Source organism: Lampris incognitus, chromosome 2 (assembly GCF_029633865.1).
Source record: "Lampris incognitus isolate fLamInc1 chromosome 2, fLamInc1.hap2, whole genome shotgun sequence".
Lineage (NCBI taxonomy): Eukaryota > Metazoa > Chordata > Actinopteri > Lampriformes > Lampridae > Lampris > Lampris incognitus.
In genome coordinates, this window is record NC_079212.1 from 12,143,548 (window position 1) to 12,165,488 (window position 21,941).

Genomic DNA, 21,941 nt, shown 5'->3' on the forward strand with positions numbered 1-21,941 from the left:
CTTTTTCCAACGCTATTAAATAGACAATCACTGTCACAAGGGCTTTTGTTTCCCTGGAATGTTTTAGTTTTTTTTTTTTTTTAACTCGTCCTTATTTCATGAAAAATTAACTAAAGACTAAAAGAATGGCTCTGTGTGTGCTGGGCATTTTACTGTCAGTGTCAACACAAATGCACTGGATTGCCTTTCTCGGCATCTCATGAAATGCCTTCTGACCCATGCCTTCTGTAACACATCATTTCAGTTGTAATTCTTCACGGCAGAGCATCACAAGCCCTGAGACTGATTATCTTCCCACTCATCTGATAGCTTAGCGACAGCATCAAACACAGTTAAACCAGAGTATCTGATGACAAGGAAAAAAAAATTTTTTTTGACCGGCAAACTACCCTCTGTCCTGGCATCGTGAATGTCCAGGGACAATTTTACTACCCTTTTAGAAACAAATAGGGCTAAGAGGAAATGTAGAAGGAACTTTGCTTTGGCCAATAGCTGTTGTTTAGATTTCAGGAATAGCAAAAATCCAAATAATCGTGCTTTTTGCGTTCCTTTTGTCGTCTCTACATCCTATGTCTGGTACTAAGCATACTAAAGATGATTGTATTGGACCACTAAAGCTTTTTATTATGTGACTTAAAACTAGACATTACTATGCCATTCTGTTTTTTTTCTCTTTTTTTTTCCCATCTACTGTTGGTTAAATTACACTGATACAGATCATGTTCCATTTACATAACTTCATATCGTCTTGGAAAGAAATGGCACAATTATTATTAGCATTAGTTGAAATTTGACTGGATGAGAGAGGAGGACCTAGACTAGGCTATGCCATTATATACCCTTGCATGCTCTTGTATTTCAATGGATGTTCTTAACATTAACTTCATTTCAGAGCAGTGAATTCGCTGATTGTTTCGTATGTAGAGAAGTTCAAAATCAACCTCCGTCACTGACTGAAATGAAATAGAACCAACTGATTCCCCCCAAACCTTTGTTCACTTGGTTAAAATGAACCGAGGGACAACGGGAGATAGTGGTTTTTTTTTTTTCTTCTTCTGTTTATTAAGAAGTACATTTTTGGTAGCCTCAGGATCTATGTTGAAGCAGCGTGCAAAGCTCAATCAAATTTTAAATGGGAAAATTACACTTACACTCGTTTTTGATGGGTTGGTCCACGTTTTATAGTTTTGTTCATTTTTTTTTTTTTTTCCCCCGACCCAAATCCCACAGCACTTAATTAGATAGTCAAGGACGCACTTTAGTACATTCAGGTTCTAAGTGTGCAAAATTGAGCAAAAGCAATGTATGTACATATGTTTACATGCATGTGTTCTGCTGCCATATATAGGAAAGGAGGGTTGCGTGAGATAAGCAAAGGCTGCCACAAAATTGTATTCGGACAATACATCATCGACGAGAAAAAAAAAGTTATGGAAGCACTTGAAAACAGTGTCCAGCGCCCGGACTTTTTGCATTAACAATTTCTGGGTAGCCGATCCAATTAAGTCACCTCTCATTACCTGAGAACCAAGTTATTTCACCAGTCACGCAAAACCTCAGGCGCTTCTCAAAAATACGGTCTGCATACTCCCTCTGCCATGTGTAGGTGCTATTGTGAGACCAGTCAGTTTGGGCGCGGTTCTTTCTCTTGTTCATGCCCTTACTTGATCGCCGGTGGAGCCGTTACCCCCCTGCAAATATACAAATTGTAACTAAACCTTTTGTTTTTCACAGTATTCTTGTACATGCTTTATCTGTGGGTATGTGAGTGAATGAGTGTGCGTTTGTCTACCAGTAGTAGACAGGATTTGTGCATGGAGCCAGATCACAATTTTGATGTAAAAACGGATCAAACAAATGGAGCATATACAGTATATCTGGAGTCAGAAGTTAAAGCAATGAAAGGTCCAATTGTAGCAATAGAGAATGTGTGTAATAGTGTGCAGCACAAATATTGCACTGCCATCCATTTAGGCCATTTCAGTAAATCATAGCAAAGATGCCAATGGAAGATTTAAATGCGGGTTAGATGTGTGAATCTTTGGTCACAAATAAGGCCTAAATTGCCAAAATTTGTTAAGGGGGAAACCCCCTTAGTAAAGCAGCAATGGATCTTATGCATTTGTTCAAGCAGTTTACAGTCTGACCTTCAAATCTGAGCCATGAATTTACTGACTGAAATGAATGTAGGGTCAATTTAGAGCAGGACAATTTGCTTTCTCCTGACTTTTAACTATTGCTCTTCATTTGTATTGCGTAGTTGTAACTATACAGGTAGCATGAAATAACTACATATTAGTTGTGTATTAGTCTTCCTGCGATGAGGGTCCTGGTAGGTTTTTGGCATTTTTGTTGGAGTATAGGCCTACTATTGTGTAGTAATAACCCCCCCCCCCCCGGTCTGTGTGGAACGTAGCCTACAAGGTAAAATGAAGACAAAAGGTCAGAATCTTTATAACGCTCATGTTCATCCATTCCACTAAGATTGCCTTACAGTGCGTGAAACAAGACAATAAAAGGACTACAGTAGATAACATCACACATAATCGTAAATAGCCTATATTTGACAAAAATGCACCTAAGCTACACCCATTTAGTGCCATAGAAACCTTTATTTGCCTTTAGACATAATTCATATTAAGTTGGTTAGTAACCTTTTCAAATAGGATTATCTTTTTGTTAAAGGCTGCATGTCTTCGCCAGTAATAGTCTAAAAATGTGTCTTTAAAAAAAAATCGAATATGTAGAAAATGTTTGCATGAAGTAGTTGTCAATAAATGCAAGAATTTAGTTCAAATTTGGTGTTGGTACAAATCTCTTTTGTAATTGGATAATTGGACACTTGAATATATTCAGTCCTTTTGGTATTGGCAAATCCCTAGGTTGTGTGTTTATATAACAAGTTTATTATGTGTGTTTTAGCGGGGGGAGGGAAACGTTTTAGATGTCCACGAGCATGGTGTATGTGGAATTGATTTGCCTCAATGGATGTCTTGGTTTTTACTTGAAGTAATGCTCATATATGGCAAATTTCAATTCAACTCTTTGATCCACTGTTGAGCCTTTTGCCTTAAAAGCTGAAAAGGAAATGATATCTGGCAGTACCTGATAAGTTGCATCACCGACAGAGTCATGCTACTTAGTGTGGATTGCTTAACTTTTGGCTGATCTTACTCTCGCAGACATCCGTGGGTGTCAGGAAGCACACAAATCAATTGAGGTAGCACACAACTGAAGGTTGCCACGGTGCAGAGATTGTTCTGAGCGGTTAGGATATTGCCATATTTGCCACTGTGAATGAATTATTCAGAATTTACTGATAATCAGCTTTGGCTCTTCTATTACCGGGAGCCAAATAACACTGGGATACGAGTGGTGTACCTCAAAAGTATAACGAGAGAGAGAGAGAGAGAGAGAGGGAATGGTTTGGAGGATATTTGTACGGCCACGCTAACAGCTTAAGATTCAGAATCTGTTGATCTGTTTCATCATGGGTAGTGTAAAACTCTGCTTAAACCAGCCTAAACCAGAAATGTATCTAACACAGAAGTGGTAGATTAGTGTGGGCAGATGTCTAATGTTTCCTACCTTACAAAGGAGCAGCAAAATGCACCTTGTACTTTTATTGGACCTGCGCTTTTACCTCATCAGTGATCTTTTGTGTGATGACGCTGACATTGATCCTCTGTGATATTATTTTTTGTTTTTTTTTTGTTTTTTTTCTGATGTAGTTGAGATTACTATCATCTAATTTGTGTCTGTGTGCGAGATAGTGGATTTTGTTACGTACATGCATGTCGATCCTATACATGCACCCCCTTGTGTAGTGCAGAAAAGCATAGTCATCCTATTTCCACATTGGAGTGTTTGTCTATGATACACAGCAAACGAGTGCGTAATCCGGTGCGAGTTGTGTGATTTAGGGTACAGTACGATCTAAGGTGGGAGTCGACAGTAGCTGTGTAACTTTGTAACAATGTGACCTCTACAAGTTAAATCAATACGCTACACTGTACGACTTAAAGCTAGTTTGAAACGCCTCCCCCCCAACTGGAACCTTAATTGTCAAACCCATCCCCAACCCCACCCCACCAATAGGACCTGTGTTATTACCCAGCACAGTGGTGGCATGGTGCCTTTAACTTGTTATTACCGAAAGGTACGGTCTTCCATTTGTACTCCCCGGAAGCCTTATAATGGTTAAAAAACAAAAAAACAACAAAAAAAATATATGTAATAAGCGTACAGAAGGCTCTCACACTCCCCAAGTGATATCGAACAGAAAAACCTAAATAATTCCCCTGTGTCGTCGTATGCATTTCTGACGTGTTTCTAGCGGTTGTGTTTCCCCTCGGGCAAGCGCAACCGACGGAAAAACAACTCCTGATGCGACTCCGGGCACACCAAACATTTCGACGGGTGGGGGAACGGTAGAGTCTGAAAGCACAATTCCAAAGATGGCACCTCGAGGCTAAGACAGCTCGCCCAACGTAGGAGAACAGAGGGAGAAAATGGAAGGCACACGTGCACGGGAGAAACACCGGACTCAAGAGTGCAAAAAACAAAACAAAAAAAAACAAAACAAAACAAAAAAAAACATTAAAAAAAGTTTGGTAGTCAGTAACACATTAACTGTAGAAAGACAGTTGTCTCCATTTGCAGAGTGTAGAAAATCTGATTGTTCCTCAACTTTTTCGGTAGTCGTCAACCGTAGGTTATTTCACAATGCGGTCCTTAATTGTGAAACGGTATGGTACAATGCATACAAGACGAAGTGATTACATTTAGGCAACTTGTCTGTCGTGATTGTGATGCAAGTTGATTGTTGAGATTGTTTTGTGTTCTTAGGGTAGAATGATTTAAAATAGGATTGCAGTAGTAGCTGTGTGCAGTGTTAATAACAGTGTGATAATACTTTAGAAGTGGTGTAACATTTGTCGTCTTATTATGGCATTAGGGCATGAATCATCTTCTCTCACGCTGACCTCGTTTTGAAATAGAGAATAGATAAAAAGATAAACGTGCAATAACCTTTTGTTTATCATTGCTTCCTCAATTGAAAACATTTACCCTTTTTTGTTAACACCAAAAGTCACTCTTCTATGGCAAGTGGGGGATTTGAAAATGGCCTTCTTGTTTTTATTTAGAGAAGGGGCATTTGATCGCGGAGTGTGTGATATTACATTCTTAAAACTGTGATTAATATACGACTTTAAACGCTGCCTGCTCAGAGAATGGACCGTGCACACGTTAACTGATAGATTTAGATAGGTGTGGTTTTTTTTTTCACCCCTTTTGTTGTGGGCTTTGTTTTTGGGGGGGCTTTTTTCCCCCCTCATGGATGGGCTTTGATGATATTGTATTTTGGACTTAGACCTAATTCCTTGAATCTGGTTTATAGTTAGACATGTTCATTTGCATGAGTAGACGTATATGCACCCTCTTCTTCCTTGAATGAAACGTTTTCTCCGAACAATATCTAGACCTGCTGTCAGTGAAGTATGCGGATAAAAGGAATTATGAAATGCCTTATATATTTTTTTTTCTTCAATGTTAAGCATTAAGGGTTCCAACGTGTCCCTCCCTTTTCAGCGTGTAGCCTAAAGCGTGTACAGCTAAATCTCATCAGATTTCTATCTACTGTATAGCCTGTGTTCTCAGAATTTACTTGGAGGTCCTGTGATTGTGGTTTTAGAGTAACATTCCCCTTGAAAGTGCCGTTTGTTTTCACCAGCAGAGGATGTGTCTGGGGAGGGGGGGGGGGGTATTTACAAGAAGTTACAAAAAAACAAAAAACCCCAAAAAAAACCAAAACATGTAAACTCCCCAATATGGTAAATCCATTGACCTGAATGACACGAGGTCCTTGTGAAGGTGAACTAAGGCAGCAATCTTCTGGTAGCGCACCTTATCGACTTGCTCTTTCTGTGAGCCCACAATGGAAGTAGTCTCTCGCGAAGCTTGATTACTCTAATAAAGCAGAGCCATATCAGAGAAAGTATTCCCATTAGGAGCCCCCTTGAATGTGCTATATAGGAAACGCCTACTGTAGGAAAGGATGTATACTGCATGTTATGTGACTTTTTTTTTTTTTGCCGTGTCAGTCCCCCTTCCTCCCTTTTGTTTTTTTTTTTTTGTTTTTTTTTTTTTGTTACTATAACATTCACTCAGCTTTACTGTAGATGTTGCCCCCTTATTGCGACTCAATAGCTATTAACAATCCTATTATGACTGGACTGAATCAGGCATCGATCTGCCGCTGAGGCAGCCTTACTTAATTGCAGATTTGAGAGAAAATGTTTAAAAAATATATATATATAAATATATATTGAAAAAAAAGGAACTGATTAACGGTCACTTGTTTTCCTTGGGGTGACTTATCGGGGGAAATAAAAAGGAGCCCTTGTCATGACTGGAAGGGCTCTGGATCAGGGCATGTGGTGAGTTACAATCAAATAGTTTTACAGTGCACCTTCACACACACACACACACACACACACACACACACACACACACACACACACACACACACAAAAAAGAAGTTCGGCTCGTCCACCCAACATTCCAGAGTTGTCGTCGTTGCTGTTTTGTTTTTCTTTCCTATCCTGGCCTGTTGGTTAAAGAAGTCTCTTATGCTTTGCTGGTGAATGGAGTGGGCATGTGTGTGTCAATGACAGGGTTCCCTATTTAGCCTAACGCCGATTACCTCACTTACAAATCTGCAAATGTACTATTCTACTGTGTGTAAAGGAGTCAATGCCATCACCAGCATCATGATTTCTAGACCTGGAAAGACAACAGAACTAATGATCTTGCTCCATTATTAAGACTAGCCAATTGAAAACACAACCAGTGTAGGATTACAGACTAAAGACAGGATTCAAAATTTTGTGAGGCCGCACGCGCCCTTGTGAGATTTCTTCAACATATAATATGCACCAAAGTAACCATTCCAGTCAACTTATTAGGATCAGAATTTTTACTAAAAACTTTTGCAGAACGGCATAATTTGGTTCAATCCCCCTCGTATCTCAGAGTAGGCCAAAACGATCTAATTTCCAAATTGAACTAATATATTTCTTATGGGCTATTGCTTTGTGAGAACTCCAAACCTATAGAAAGTGACTGGGATAGCAACTCTGGTGCTTCCATAGTTTCAGAAGTCCAAGTCAAACCTGATGCACAACGGAATTATTTAAGTGAACGATCATGTCGGCATCACTTGCTGTTTTCAGTAGCATTTCTCCTACCTCCTTGTTTTGCATCCTTGAGTATTGTCTCCACCTGTTTTAACATAGATCTATCCACCGTACAATGATACAGATTTATCATAAGCAATGGTAGTAATACAAGTGTGCTTGATTGTGCGGTATGTGTATATGTCTGTTTGACGTGGAAAATAAAAAATATTTATGAGAAGCATTTATACAACAAAATACCACTGGAATGTGAAGCCAGACAATGTTACGATGCAGATTATGATCGTCTATCCCCCTTTAACATTCAATTGTGCATTGCCAGAAGAAACATCCTCTCAAAATTAATAACCACATATTGGCTTTCTAACAGTCATCTCTATTATTTTTTTCTTATGCACACATATATACACACACACATGCGTGTGTGTGTGTATGTCACACATACACATTTCCCTGTAAAGCCCTATAGTATATTTCAATGTTTACAGCTTCATGTTTTCTGGGTCAGCCATTGCCCCCATAGCTGGACTCACTACTACAGGTTGTCATGAGGAAGATGTGAGGTAGATGTGTCATTCAACACGGGGGAGTTTTGAGCCCCTCAAGCCGTATGCCTTCAAATTCATCTGTTCAGTCCAAACCAAATTCTGCTACAAAGGTGTCTGTCTCTCTCCACACTGCCCCATTACTCTACAGCCGATTTAATTACAAGGGGGTACAGGACAAGGTGAAAGGTTTGAGGTTTTCTGACCAGGGGGCCCCATGCCTACTCTAGGACAGGACCAGCCCACTCCCCTTCACCCACTATCTCACTTAAACCTCAAGCCATTCATTTCTTTTTTTTCGACAATGCAATCCTGAAAGCACTTTGCCTTGTTATTCCTTTTGTGTGAACATGTGAATGATGATTTGTTACAAAATGTTAAATATGTATAAGATCATTCACTGTTTTGGAAAAACCTGCATCTGTCTTTCTGACGTTAAAAGAAAAAAAAGAATTTAGTGACATTAAACCTGAATCTATTTTATAAAATGTTTGCTGCAGCCAATTGGTCTTGTCATTCAGTATTGTGGCTTAGGGTTGTTTGTGTTCAATAAAGTGCTATTGCTAAATATTCACTGTGTTTTGAGTCTTTTCTTGCCATCTCCTCGTTACACCCTTAGATTTCTCTTATTCCAATTACATTTTAATTATTTTTATTCTGTATTGCACTAATTGTAGGGTAGTTGAGAAAAATGTCAAGTACTATGGTTGGACTTTGACCAATAAAACAATAATTTAAATATTTCAGCTTCAGAAAGCAATTTACATCTTCTGTCTGGTTAAGTCCTTATCTCAGGAGATGCATGTGGAAACACTACATTCACCCTTTGAGAAGAACCACTGGGCACTTGGCAACCCAACGATTAGTTTGGATCTGGCTAAGCAAACTCTTGCATCATGGGACCTGCTTGGCTGGTAGGGCAGTTGTTTGCTGACATTCAGTGTTGATGAATTACAATTTTCCGACTTACGTATTTGAAGCCTGTTACTAAGCATGATATCTCTGATGATAACTCTAATAGTGACCGCAGCTTGTGAAGTATCTGATTCCTTTGTTTGCCCCCCCCCCTTTTCCTTCCCAATTGTACCTCGCCAATTACCCCACTCTTCCAAGCTGTCCCGGTCGCTGCTCCACCCCCTCTGCCGATCCGGGGAGGGCTGCAGACTACCTACCACATGCCTCCTCCAATACATGTGGAGTCACCAGCCGCTTCTTTTCACCTGACAGTGAGGAGTTTCACCGGGGGGGGGGGGGGGGTAGCGCGTGGGAGGATCACGCTATTCCCCCCCAGTTCCCCTCCTCCCCGAACAGGTGCCCTGACCGACCAGAGGAGGCGCTAGTGCAGCGACCAGGACACATACCCACACCCGGCTTCCCACCCGCAGACACGGGCCAATTGTGTCCGTAGGGGACGCCCGACCAAGCCGGAGGTAACAGGGATTCGAACCAGCGAGCTCCATGTTGGCAGGCAACGGAATAGACTGCCGCACTATCCGGACCCCTGTGTGCTGTTTTAATATACCAAGGGTGTGACCTGGTGAGTCACTCATTTCAGACACTATAACGTAACATGAAATTGTTAAAGGCGATATTAATGTTTAGAATTCTACGAATGTGAACTTGGTGCAAATAATAGATAATTTCACTGAACGTGTAAAGTAATATAAGGTTCATATCTGAAATAGTGGGTCCTTATGCTATTCATACCATTAGTATTCACATTGAAGCATAATGCGCTGAAAAATATCCTCAACTTTTAATTTGGGTACAGAAACACAATACACAAATATGCAACTGTTTGGTCATAATACACACCAGCCGATCCTCAAGTGTGACGCGGTCCACTAAAAGCGGCAGTTATGAGAGAATATGTTGAACGCTGCAAACGAGGCGTCATAACGTCTTTATACGTTATGATTCATTCAAAGAGGAAGAAAATGCAGAGCCAACGCGCTTAGTGGGTTACCCTTGCACGCACCACAACCAACAGCAACACAATAAAAGCGTGGACACCATCAACATGCAAGTTTCCTGTGCCCTTGTCAGGGCAGCCGTGGCGGAAGTGCTGTGCAGGTGGGGGCGCTCCCTCAGCTCCCTGGGCCGGAGGAGCAGAGGCGACATGAGAAACATCGCTGCACAGATCCAATACAACCAACATGGCTCGTAGCGACGGATTCGCCCTGCACTGCTCCGTGACATTACTCTTACGATGCTGCCACTTGTTATTCAGCCAGTGGTGATGGATACCTCGTCATGTGTATTCAAGCGTCCCTCCTGTTAGGCCGTATTGCTGCTGCTCACTTCCTGGATCTTGGCCAAGTACGTCTTTTCCTTCCCCTTCACCTGCTGTTGACACATTGCGCAACGCAGCAGCGCAGTTCCGGTCCGAGAAACACATTTCACACAACTAACCTGGACTTCCACGTTCGTTTAAATGGTCAAACGTGTCATGGTAAAAAGACGCGTCTTTATAATATTTGCTGGCAATGCTACCATGTGTGTCAGTGTTGTAGTCGAGTCACTAAACCTCGAGTCCGAGTCGAGTCGAGTCCTGCAACACTGGTGAAGGGTTGACTTACCACTGTTGTAGTCGAGTCGAGTCCCGAGTCCGAGTCCTGGACTCGAGTACTGCAACACGGGTGAAGGGTTGACTTACCACTGTTGTAGTCGAGTCCCGAGTCCTGGACTCGAGTACTAAAACACGGGTGAAGGGTTGACTTACCAGTGTTGTAGTCGAGTCACTAAACCTCGAGTCCGACTCGAGTCGAGTACTGCAACACTGGTGAAGGGTTGACTTACCACTGTTGTAGTCGAGTCCGAGTCCTGGACTCGAGTACTAAAACACGGGTGAAGGGTTGACTTACCAGTGTTGTAGTCGAGTCACTAAACCTCGAGTCCGAGTCGAGTCGAGTCCTGCAACACTGGTGAAGGGTTGACTTACCAGTGTTGTAGTCGAGTCGAGTCTCGAGTCCCGAGTCCTGGACTCGAGTACTAAAACACGGGTGAAGGGTTGACTTACCAGTGTTGTAGTCGAGTCACTAAACCTCGAGTCCGAGTCGAGTCGAGTCCTGCAACACTGGTGAAGGGTTGACTTACCACTGTTGTAGTCGAGTCGAGTCCCGAGTCCGAGTCCTGGACTCGTACTAAAACACGGGTGAAGGGTTGACTTACCAGTGTTGTAGTCGAGTCACTAAACCTCGAGTCCGAGTCGAGTCGAGTCCTGCAACACTGGTGAAGGGTTGACTTACCAGTGTTGTAGTCGAGTCTCGAGTCCCGAGTCCCGAGTCCTGGACTCGAGTACTAAAACACGGGTGAAGGGTTGACTTACCAGTGTTGTAGTCGAGTCACTAAACCTCGAGTCCGAGTCGAGTCGAGTACTGCAACACTGGTGAAGGGTTGACTTACCACTGTTGTAGTCGAGTTGAGTCTCGAGTCCCGAGTCCTGGACTCGAGTACTAAACCACGTTGACTTGCCAGTGTTGTAGTCGAGTCACTAAACCTCGAGTCCGAGTCGAGTCGAGTACTGCAACACTGTTGAAGGGTTGACTTACCACTGTTGTAGTCGATTCGAGTCCGAGTCCTGGACTCGAGTACTAAAACACTGGTAAGTCAACCCTTGAAAGCTTTTCCTCATGAAAAGGTCTTTTCTACCAGACTTGGGCCAGCTATGGTGGAGATTTATAGACAGCAACATTTGCACTGTAACATCCCAAGTGACCAATGGGCATACTCTTTATTTTTTTCCAAATACCTCGAATGGAAATCCGGAACGCTGCCCCTCTGTTTGAAGGGGATACGGTACTTCCTGACAGACCCGGCGCCAGACGCAAATTCACGGGCGGGCATTACATTTTTTTTCAGGTACAAATGAAATCAATCTCATGGCATAACATTAATTATCATTCAAATGACCACGTGTTAAGATTTGATTTGTTATTGGATCAGATAAAGCCGAAACGGAGCCTATGGACAACAGCCATTGCGCAGAACCGGAGGATAAAACAACGAGGAAAAAATGGGTTAACGTAGGCCGACCCCTTGAGCCATATGAAAGCATCCTAGAAGCAGCCTAAGCATGGATTTTATAGGCCCCTATGTATTTAAACAATTTAATCGTCATTATAGCCTATAGCTATAGGCTTACCTTTTTAATGCATTTTAGAAGTTTTTGGCATGTATTATTTTAAGAGTCTCTCACATTTTTTTCCTTTCCACAATGCTTATACAAAGGCCTAGCCTGCATAAAAGACAAGCCTACTCACCATTAGTAGAGCGGTAGGCGACCAAGTGCTGCAGAATGAAATCTACTCAAAACGCTGTCCTTCCACTCCTCCCTGAATTTTTTTGGTTAGGTCCTTTTCAAATGCCAACTTAATTAAATTGGCCTTTCGTCGATGAAGCATGCTGGTCTGTAAGAAGGTTCCTAAGTGTGGGAAAAGAGTTCTCACAGAGTGCCGTGCTTGCACCAAAAGTCAAGGCTTTTTTTTTGCGCCGTCATCACGCTTGGCATCGCTTCGAGAGGGTTCTGGAAGTGTTTTAGAACTTTTTTCATTGTCCATTTAACCCCTGTCAGTTGGAAATGAGTTCTTCATTTGCACACTTAGGAATTGGCGAGCCAGTGCATATTCTGAATCAACAATGGGTGTATTAGTTAGGTCCAGTAAAGCTTTCACCTTGGACACATCCAAGGAAGTAGAATCCTCCGGGTCCAGAGATTTGAGCGCATCCATCAGCATACAGTTGCCTTCCCCAAAACGCTCCTTCATTTCCCCATAAACTGCATCAGTACAACTGAAATATATCATGCGCAGCTCAGTTTCGTTGTTGGGATCTTCGTGTATCATTCCTTCCTCAACTACATACATAGCAAAGGATGTGTTTAGTGTCTTATCTGTTGCATCCCTGCAGCTGGAAGTGTCACAAATTCCGTCTCAGAGCCAGGCGCGGATCTACGGGGTGGCAAGGGGTGGCAGCTGCCATAGTCTTGCCACCCCTGTTGCCACCCCATCTATAAATCAGATAATATGTTTTTAAAGTATATTTTATGTACATGCATGGTGAAGGTCAATGAGACCCGCACCAAACTCATCTCAAACAGTAGAGAACAAAATACATTCGATGAAATCCGAGTTTTTAATAATAATACGTTTAGAATAATGTCCATTGCCCCCCTCCTTGAACCTCATGCCACCCCTTTGCCACCCCAGGAAAAAATCTCTAGATCCGCCACTGCTCAGAGCGCAGGTTTTCAATACACGTACATGCTGAATTTACAAGTCGCATTCCTGTTAACAGATCCATATCCTCTGCCTGTAGCATTGTGTTAGGGAGGGGGGTCGAGATATGACAGGATTTTGGGCACCATCTCAGCGATGAACCTAAAGCTGGGTTCAGACATGGCCTGTAGTAAACCTGCTGCTTCAACTCGCACATCTGCTCCATAGGCTGTCGTGCCGTTGAGTTCTTGGAACAGTGTGGCTAGGTCATCAAATGACCTTAAAATAACAGGGACCGTGCCAAAATGACCAGTCCAGCGTTGATCTAAGAGGCGCTTCAATGTCTCTCCCTTATAGAGAATGGCAACTGAAGGTTTTCTGCAGAATTCGTAGAGCATGTTACACATAGTGAAAAAGTCCACCAAGGCTTACTCTGCTGCCAAAGCATGGGTGACCACCAAATGCAGTTGGTGATTGAAACAGTGGACATATGGTATGTCTCGGGGCAGTTTTTGTTGGAGAAGTTTTTGCACCCCTCCATGTTTACCGGACATCAGGGAGGCGCCGTCATACACCTGACTGATGATTTTTCCGGGACTCAGTCCTGCTTTTGTTACCTCTTCAATGATCGTGTCAGTCAGTGTAGCTGCACCCCCCTGGTCAGCTGTGGCAACTGTCTAAAGACGTTCAGTTGGCTCATACCGTTCATTCACAAAAAGCACAATTATCGAAATATCCCCTCTTCCTGTAGGGTCTCGAGTTCCCTCCACTTTTATCGTATAAAACGACTCGCCCGCCTCTTTCACAATGTGTTCCGTGACCAAAGTACTCATAATTTCTATTAAACTGTTCTGAATGTCATGGCTAGTGTATCTACCGTTGTGTGGAACGGACTGTGCTATCCTGGCAAACACAGGCTCTTTCCTTAGAATTGTAGCAAATTCGAGGGGCAGCCACAGGAACTGCCGCGGCCGAGACACGAACCCGTATCGCCCGCACCGCGGGAGACATCGCTAACCGCTCGACTAAAGGGTCAGACCCGTCAGCTAGCGGCCAACGTGTCTACTTATGAATGCACGTTACAGGGTATATGCAAATAAGGACAAGAATAAGCCACAGCCATCTTCAGACATACTGTCAAAAGCGTCACTGACTGTCACCTCTAAAAGGTAGCTGGTTTACTGCAAGGAACTTGACGACATCGACTACAGATGACAAGTAGTATCTGTTGCGTTGCAACTGTTATGCATTAACTAAAGTTGTAATTTCTGCACCGGTCCGAATCTCCTTGTCCCTCCACATAGCTTCACAAAGCTGGTGTTCTTCTGACGCTGAATGTTTATTGAGTCCTTCCCCAGTCTCCACTGTGTGCTTCCAGTCGCAAAATCCACTCATGGTAAACGTGGAGAGTACAGCAGAGGAGGGTGCTTGAAATTTCCTGCATGGGTAGCAGAATGCAGCGTCTGCCTGAACAGAGTATTCCAGCCAGTCTCTGCTTCCATACCAGGCGTTGCTGAACGACCTTCTCGTGCCTGAGAAAAGACGTGCAGGAAGGTTTTTCCAAGACCACTTGACTGGGTTTCTCAACGCCGAGATCCCCTGGTTCGACCGCCTGTGAAGACCCTTGCCTGGCATAATGGTCTCGGCTAGCATCGCTGAGGGGGCAGTGTGGTTCAACCTCTTCCGAACTACACCCCGGGGCTTTCGCCTACGTTGCCCCCCTCTTCTACTAACCTTGGTGGTCGTTGATTAACGAAACGCCGTACATCCATATCATTCGCACTACATGTTTACAAATGACCTAAGCAGCTAAGATTTGTCGACCAAAGTCTTCCCGCCCATTTGATGTCCGACTCTTAGCGCAACACGATCATTTCCGTTTAAACCGGATCATGTCTGACCAACCAATCAAATCCATTTAAAAAAAATTTTTTATTCATGAGTTATGTATATTCAAAACGATGACTTTTAATTATAGTAGCCTATGGATAAAAAAAAGTGTACAAACTACATAAGACTAGCGGTCGGTAGGAAGTGGGACTGGTGACAGGCTCGTCCGCCCAGGGTGGGCACTACTGGATCCGAGGGCGGACCCGGCCCCCTAAAGCCCGCCCATAACGCCGGCACTGCTTCCCGACCGATCATCGCCTCATACGTCATAAATTAAGTGGTGAACATTTACCGTGCCATCACATGCCGGGACATACTGAATTGAAAGTCTCAGTCAGCCTCGTCCAGCAATTACGGGACCACCCTGCAGAGCAGCCTCACTGTCACGGCTGCGATGCCTATGAAAGCCAGCCAAGGGCACAATAATGAGTGGGAGAGGGGACCTGCTCCCAGCTGGTGAGGCACAATGATCCAAACCAGTACCAGGAAGCTCCCGGTCGCAGAGCTGGACGCGAAACAGCTCCCAAAGTAGTTTTTTTTTTAAATAGATGTATTCACTTTGTTTGGATTCTACCCAACTTTGAGTTAAACACACTCTAAAGAGTTATTCTTTATATTACTTAAAACTGATGTCTTGAAACTATATAACCATGGAAGACTCGTGTACTCTTGTCCCACATTCCCAGTGCATGGAATATCTACATATTTCAGTAGCGCATCTGGCGGAGAACTCGGGATGACGCACTGAACTGGCCGAGCTTCACCCCCCTCCGATGTTTGGAGAGGAAACGGTCGCGTTATCCGGTTTTACTGGGTCGACGCCGTATGAGGGACAGTTTTCTGGCCCAATTAAAAGCTCCTGCTCGTCGCGGTGCCGCCCCCCCCCTCCGTGCTGACCGCGTAGCACCCAGACGGCGAAGCGTAGGATGTAGCCCGGCCGAGACGTGGCTAGCAAGCTACTTGCGTTTACGCACCTGAAAAGAGGGGGGGAAATCGTGACTGGGGTCTCTTTAGCTATAAATCTGGGTAAGTCCGCCAATCAGTTAAGACGCCGTGCTCCAACTTTAGCGTTTGGAAACAGGTGATTAGTGGTTTAACAAAGCCAGACTGAACTCTGTCTGGTTAGCTTAATTGCTAACACCCTCTGAAAATCATATGTGGACGGTGTTAGCTCAGAGGGTTAGCCACTTAGCTAGCTAGCTTAGGTTAACCAACGTTGGCCATGTTAGATGGTTTGGTAGTTTAAACATATATATATACCTTTGGAAATTGAACAAAAAAAATGTACCTGCGTAAAATGACTACGGGGTTGCGTTCGGTTTCCCGAACACAAGCCCCCCGAGTTAGTGCGGATGATAACGTTTAGACGATGTGGTGAGAGTGTATGTTGCATGTTAGTTTAGGTTGCCTGCATACCACGCTGAGTGCGATGAGAGAGAGAAAAATGATGTCGAGGGTCGGAGTGACCACCTCCACACTGATGTGTGCTGCTTCCCGTGGAAATAGGTCATCTAGCAGTCAGCTGGGACCACATGCAAACCATGCTGCCACACCTCACAACACATTATTATTATTAGTATTAACACCTTATTACGAATTCAGTATCTGTCCAATGAAGCTGGGACGTTGCTTTGACATTTTAGATGCTTGCGTCAGATCTGCTGCCAATGAGTAAAGCTTGCGTCGTTTATGGCACTTTTTTTTTTTTTACTATGGACTAGCATTGATTAGATTTAATTTTTAACAGAGGTAAGAAGTGATCGCTACAAATTGTCTTTCTGTTTTCTGCTTGGGTGGGTTATTCTAAAAATTATTCTGTATTAGTGGTAATGAGGGTACTCTGAATAATTTAGTCCTCCTGGGTTAGATATTTCTAATCTGGTTTATAAAACATAGGCTGCACTCTGACAGGATAGGAGTACCATGTCAATCTTACATGTTCTGTGATGATAAGCTTTTTACTTAAATGCTAACCTCTGTCAACGCAACGTGTCTTTATAATTCGTTATTGTTTCTGGGCTATAGTAATAGTGAAATCTAGTACACTTCTACACTTACTAATCTGTGTCAATACTAATTTCATTTCAGTCATTTTTAGCGGGGATTACCTGCATATTGGCACTGTCTGGTTGTCGGCCACATGTAACCTGTCGGCATCAAGTCTGAATGGAAGCATTGACGGCCATTTGTGAGTGAAATAGCATCATCAAAGTTTGTGTGAAAGCTTGTTTTCATAGCTACATGAAAGTGACTGAAAACTTACCTTGCCATGTATTCCTCAGATTGCGGGTCCCAGTAATGTACCATGGGGTACGACGTCACCAGGTTCCAAGGAGAGGTGGATGAAGACTTGCTGTGCCCCATTTGTAGTGGGGTGCTAGAAGAACCAGTACAGGTAAGTCTCTTCCTGAGACATCATTGATGCTTTATGTAACACTATCCTTAGACCTATGTAACCGAATTTTCTTGAGTGTTTACTTTGTTTCATTTGTCTCTTTTCTTTCATTTGCATTTCACCCACAGGCTCCACACTGTGAACATGCTTTCTGCAATGCCTGCATCACACAGTGGTTTGCTCAGCAGCAGATTTGCCCTGTGGACCGCACAGTGGTGACGCTTGCCCATCTTCGGCCTGTGCCCCGCATCATGCGCAACATGCTCTCCAAGCTGCAAATCAGCTGTGACAATGCAGGTTTTGGTTGTACAGCTACACTGCGACTTGACCAACTACAGTCACACCTGAAGGACTGTGAGCACAATCCCAAAAGGCCTGTGAACTGTGAGGAGGGTTGTGGGTGAGTGACTTTCGCATCTCCCCAAGGGCAAGCCAGGGACAGCATAGTTTATATGGATACTGTCGGGCTCCATTGACGATGAGCGTTGATGTTAAGTTACAGCCAGAGAATGCCAAAGATCAGGAAAACCTGGAAAAGTCTGTGCATTTGATATCCAAGCTTATGAAAGAGGAAATATTTTTAAACGTTTTAGAAATCTAAAATTAATTCCCCATGTCACCTTTCAACATGAGAAAAATATGAAACAATTTAAATATTCTCTGACAAATATTGATTCCACAAAGTGCACGTTATTATAGAATATCCATGAAATTTCATTAGCAAACAGCATGTAGCCTGTACTCATACAGTAACATTTAACTGTAAAACAAATCATTATTTGAGAATTATATTGCCCTTTAATTATATTGTAATATGTATCCCCCTCTATTTTGTCCTTTTCGAAATAAGGGTCTACGATTATAAATTGTCAATAAAAATTATTTGTCCCCCTTTTCACTTATCCTTTTTCTCCATTCTTTCCCTTTTTGGCAGGCTAGAGATGCCCAAAGATGAGATGCCCAACCACAACTGCATCAAGCACTTGCGTAGTGTGGTACAGCAGCAGCAAAGCAGGATTTCAGAGCTCGAAAAAAATGTAGCGGAGCATAAGCACCAATTGGGAGAACAAGTGAGACATATTAAACGTATCAGCAGCATATTATTTGACAGACTTAAGGCGAGCATGCACTTCTTGACAGGCTAGCTGGGTTCGGTGTGTGCTGGATTTTACTTGTAGAAATCTTAAAAAAAAAAATCTTGTTTGCAAAGAACAAAATATAGGTGGACTATGTGTGCAGCGACAGTCAAGACCACATCTCTCTGCCACAAAACACACCTTTAGATACTGACTAGTGAATTTTCTATCAATAATGATATATTACATTAAATGATACACACAGTATTGTGTGAGGTATTTGACACCTGAGGTATTTGGGCCAATAAACTTCAGTGTCTCAGAAAACGTATGCAATGAACTGCAGTATTATCAAATGTCACAGAGCAGATATGACGTGATTGTATGATTCAGTATTTGTTGAAAATCCAAGAAAACTGAGCCATGTACAATGCTAGATCCAAAGAAATAGTCATAATATGTTCTAACATCTAAAATCAGGGGTGAAGTATTCCTGAATTGTAGATTCTACTTGTAGACACAAGTCAGGGCTAACTCTTAAAGATACAATCTGTAATGGCCTGTGATGCCAAAGCTATGAGGAGTGCTGCGACAACACAAGGACTCTACTGACAAGAAAAATGACATATTACCATTGGGCCTACATTGTAAATTTGAGGAATTGAAAGTTATGCAAAGTGATGCTGTTTTTCTCGTTCTCAAAAGGAATGAAGTAAGCAATGTTTACGAAGTCAGCAGAAGTGGGGCCAACAGTCGCTGTGTGCATCATTTGTAGATTGTACTTTTGAGCCTTAAAAGGCAATGTGTATACAGCTCCTGATGTTTGTCCTTTTTCTCTCACAGAAACGGGATATCCAGCTGCTAAAAGCCTACATGAGAGCGATCCGCAGTGCTAACCCCAACCTGCAGAACCTTGAAGAAAGCATCGAGTACAATGAGATCCTGGAGTAAGTTCGTGTTTTTCTTCCCTCCCATATTCATGACCGATCAAAGGTACCCCTCCTTCTCTCTTTTTTTGTTTTATTCATTTATTTTGTTGTATTAATCATATAGCTGGTAATGTTTGGGATTTCAGATATCTTGTGGTATCCACCTGCTCCCTCCCCCCATACTTTGTTAACAGGTGGGTCAACTCAATGCAGCCTGCCAGAGTGACACGCTGGGGCGGCATGATCTCCACTCCGGACGCCGTTCTCCAGGCAGTCATCAAGCGCTCCCTCATCGACAGCGGCTGTCCTCTGTCGATCGTCAACGACCTGATCGAGAATGCCCACGAGCGAAATTGGCCGCAGGGCCTGGCCACACTGGAGACCCGGCAGATGAACAGGCGCTACTATGAGAACTACGTTGCTAAGCGCATCCCAGGCAAGCAGGCGGTGGTGGTGATGGCATGTGAGAATCAGCACATGGGAGAGGACATGATCCTGGAGCCGGGTCTGGTTATGATTTTCGCACACGGCGTAGAAGAGATCTTATAACCTTACAGCTGGTCGAACTGTATCAGAGACAAATGGGGACGTTTTGCTCAGAGGGGTGTGATGAATGGTTATCTATTCATAATGAAACCTCGCTATAAATCTGGCTCAATAAAAATGAGACCCTAGTCTTATAACAAGTGGTCACTCACATACTTGTTACTTATGCCTTAAAGTAAGGACATATACTAAATGAACCTGGCAAATGGGAAGTCAGTTTGACTGATGATATCAAAGAAATATGGTGAGATGAAATGTTTACAAGGCTTATAGCTTGATATATAGTGCTTTACACGATCTGCAATCTGATTGTTCTGCTTCATGTACTTTATATAGTAACACCCTTGACCCTCAATTTAATGTCCTCAATTGTACAAATGCTTGTAAATAGAAATATTATATTGAATTTTAAACATATTATCCTTATTCTTATGTAATTTGACTGTGATTTCTTTTCTTGGCTTTTTGTTTCCCTTTTTATTTCGTCGACTTGTCACTGTCTCAATTGATGTTCACTTTTTTTATTTGCTTGCTCGCTTTAGTTTGTTTCTTGTGAATATTTAATGAGACGTCTCACTTCAGACAGTCCAAACTTATGTGCCATTTGTTTTATTTATTGTGTTGCCTTTTACATGAACAGGCTTGAAAGATGTCATCATGTTGTTGTATCTAAATGTTCTTTCTCAGTGCGTTCGAAGGTCCTTGTAGAAGAAAAAATTGATTTTGTGGAGGGTTAAGTTTTTTTGTATTTTGGTTGCCTCGGTTGTATATAGTCAGAATGTAGGGTCCCGTTGAAAGTGTTAAAATGAAGTTTAACATTTCGACTTTCACAAAGTGAGATACATTTTATTTCACATATCACAATTGTTCACATCTGTGCTTCCTTGATCCTTTCTTGATCTTTTTTGTGAGAATTTAAATAGATTCATTTTCTGATTCGGTAAACATCTGCTCACTGACATGTCTCTCCAAACATAAGTGTGATGTTGTTGAGATATTGGGAGTGTCCGTTGGCGCTTTCAGGATCAGAAAGAGTTAAATTATCAGGCGCACACACACACACACACACAACACTTGCAAGGCAGACAGTACTTAAGAAGTCCATTTCAGTGTCCTCATGGAGCGTAAACAGACTGGGTTTGGATTGAGGCCTCTGGTTTCCCCCCTTGTCGGTGTTTTTGTTTTATGTCCGTTATCTTATGTGCTGTGCTGTACAGAAGAAGTAATAAAATCTTGAATCTTATTCCACAAGGGTGTACTTCCCTGGTTAATTACAAAATGACTTGCTTTTGGAGAAATGTGTAGTTCCTTGTTTTTGCCACATCATGTCACTAGTGATCTGCAGGGCGTTTCATGTCTGAGGGCCACAGCGGCCAAACACATAATGCAAAGCTTTCAGTGGTGAGGAAAGGCACGTCTCTTTTTTTCTATTTCTTTTCCAGGACCAGATCAGCAGCAGCACTTATGATTAAGTGGATTACAATATCGACCCCGAAATGAGCTCTGAATTACAAAGAGAGCAAGTTCCACCACTTATTCATAGGTCTCTCTCTCTCTCTCTCTCCCTCTCCCACTATACCCCAGACTCCCAATGTTTTCATAGTTCTGGTATCCGCCCTATTGTGGAGCCTAAACCCCAACCATTGTGCTTAGTGGAATGCAAAACCACTGCTGCACCAAACGGCACGTCTGACGTTGTTGATCGAGTGTGTCTCTGTGTGGCTGTGGCTCTTCAGCGAGTCTCTTGTTTTGGTTTCCTTCCACGCCGCTTCTGTTACCTTTATAAACCTGGCGCTCGCCGGCGTCATTGGCCTCTTAAGATACGTCGCACGTTTACAGTTAAAATCCATGTTTTCTGATACTTCATCAACCATTATTATGATGATGATGAGGAGGAGGAGGAGACGAGGTCGTATCATCCCCACTGCTTGCATACCCGTTGTACGTAGCACCCACATGTGGAAAAGGTCATTCAAAGTGGCTTAGCACCTTTTTTTCCTCCTTGCAAACGGCCTGTCTGTCTGCCTGTCTGTCTGTCGGCCTGTCTGTCGGTCTGTCTGTCTGTCGGCCTGTCTGTCGGCCTGTCTGTCGGTCTGTCTGTCTGCCTGTCTGTCTGTCTGTCGGCCTGTCTGTCGGTCTGCATGT

General features: G+C 42.9%; 1 protein-coding gene across 1 annotated transcript; it reads left to right on the forward strand.

Moving 5' to 3' along the window:
* The first annotated feature begins 15,777 nt into the window (after window positions 1-15,777).
* On the forward strand, window positions 15,778-21,026 carry rnf41 (ring finger protein 41). Its single transcript, XM_056274465.1, has 7 exons — window positions 15,778-15,876; window positions 16,939-17,038; window positions 17,133-17,245; window positions 17,374-17,645; window positions 18,180-18,315; window positions 19,165-19,268; window positions 19,445-21,026. Exons 3-7 carry the CDS (start codon window positions 17,156-17,158, stop codon window positions 19,797-19,799), a joined length of 957 nt encoding a protein of 318 aa, XP_056130440.1. The 5' UTR covers window positions 15,778-15,876; window positions 16,939-17,038; window positions 17,133-17,155; the 3' UTR covers window positions 19,800-21,026.
* Window positions 21,027-21,941: the final 915 nt, after the last annotated feature.

Excerpts from the sequence above, each read along its gene's own strand:
- rnf41 (XM_056274465.1), top strand. The coding sequence starts at position 17,156 with ATGGGGTACGACGTCACCAGGTTCCAAGGAGAGGTGGATGAAGACTTG. Across the intron at positions 17,246-17,373 it reads TGCTAGAAGAACCAGTACAG|GCTCCACACTGTGAACATGC; the intron begins GTAAGTCTCTTC and ends TTTCACCCACAG. Across the intron at positions 17,646-18,179 it reads AACTGTGAGGAGGGTTGTGG|GCTAGAGATGCCCAAAGATG; the intron begins GTGAGTGACTTT and ends CCTTTTTGGCAG.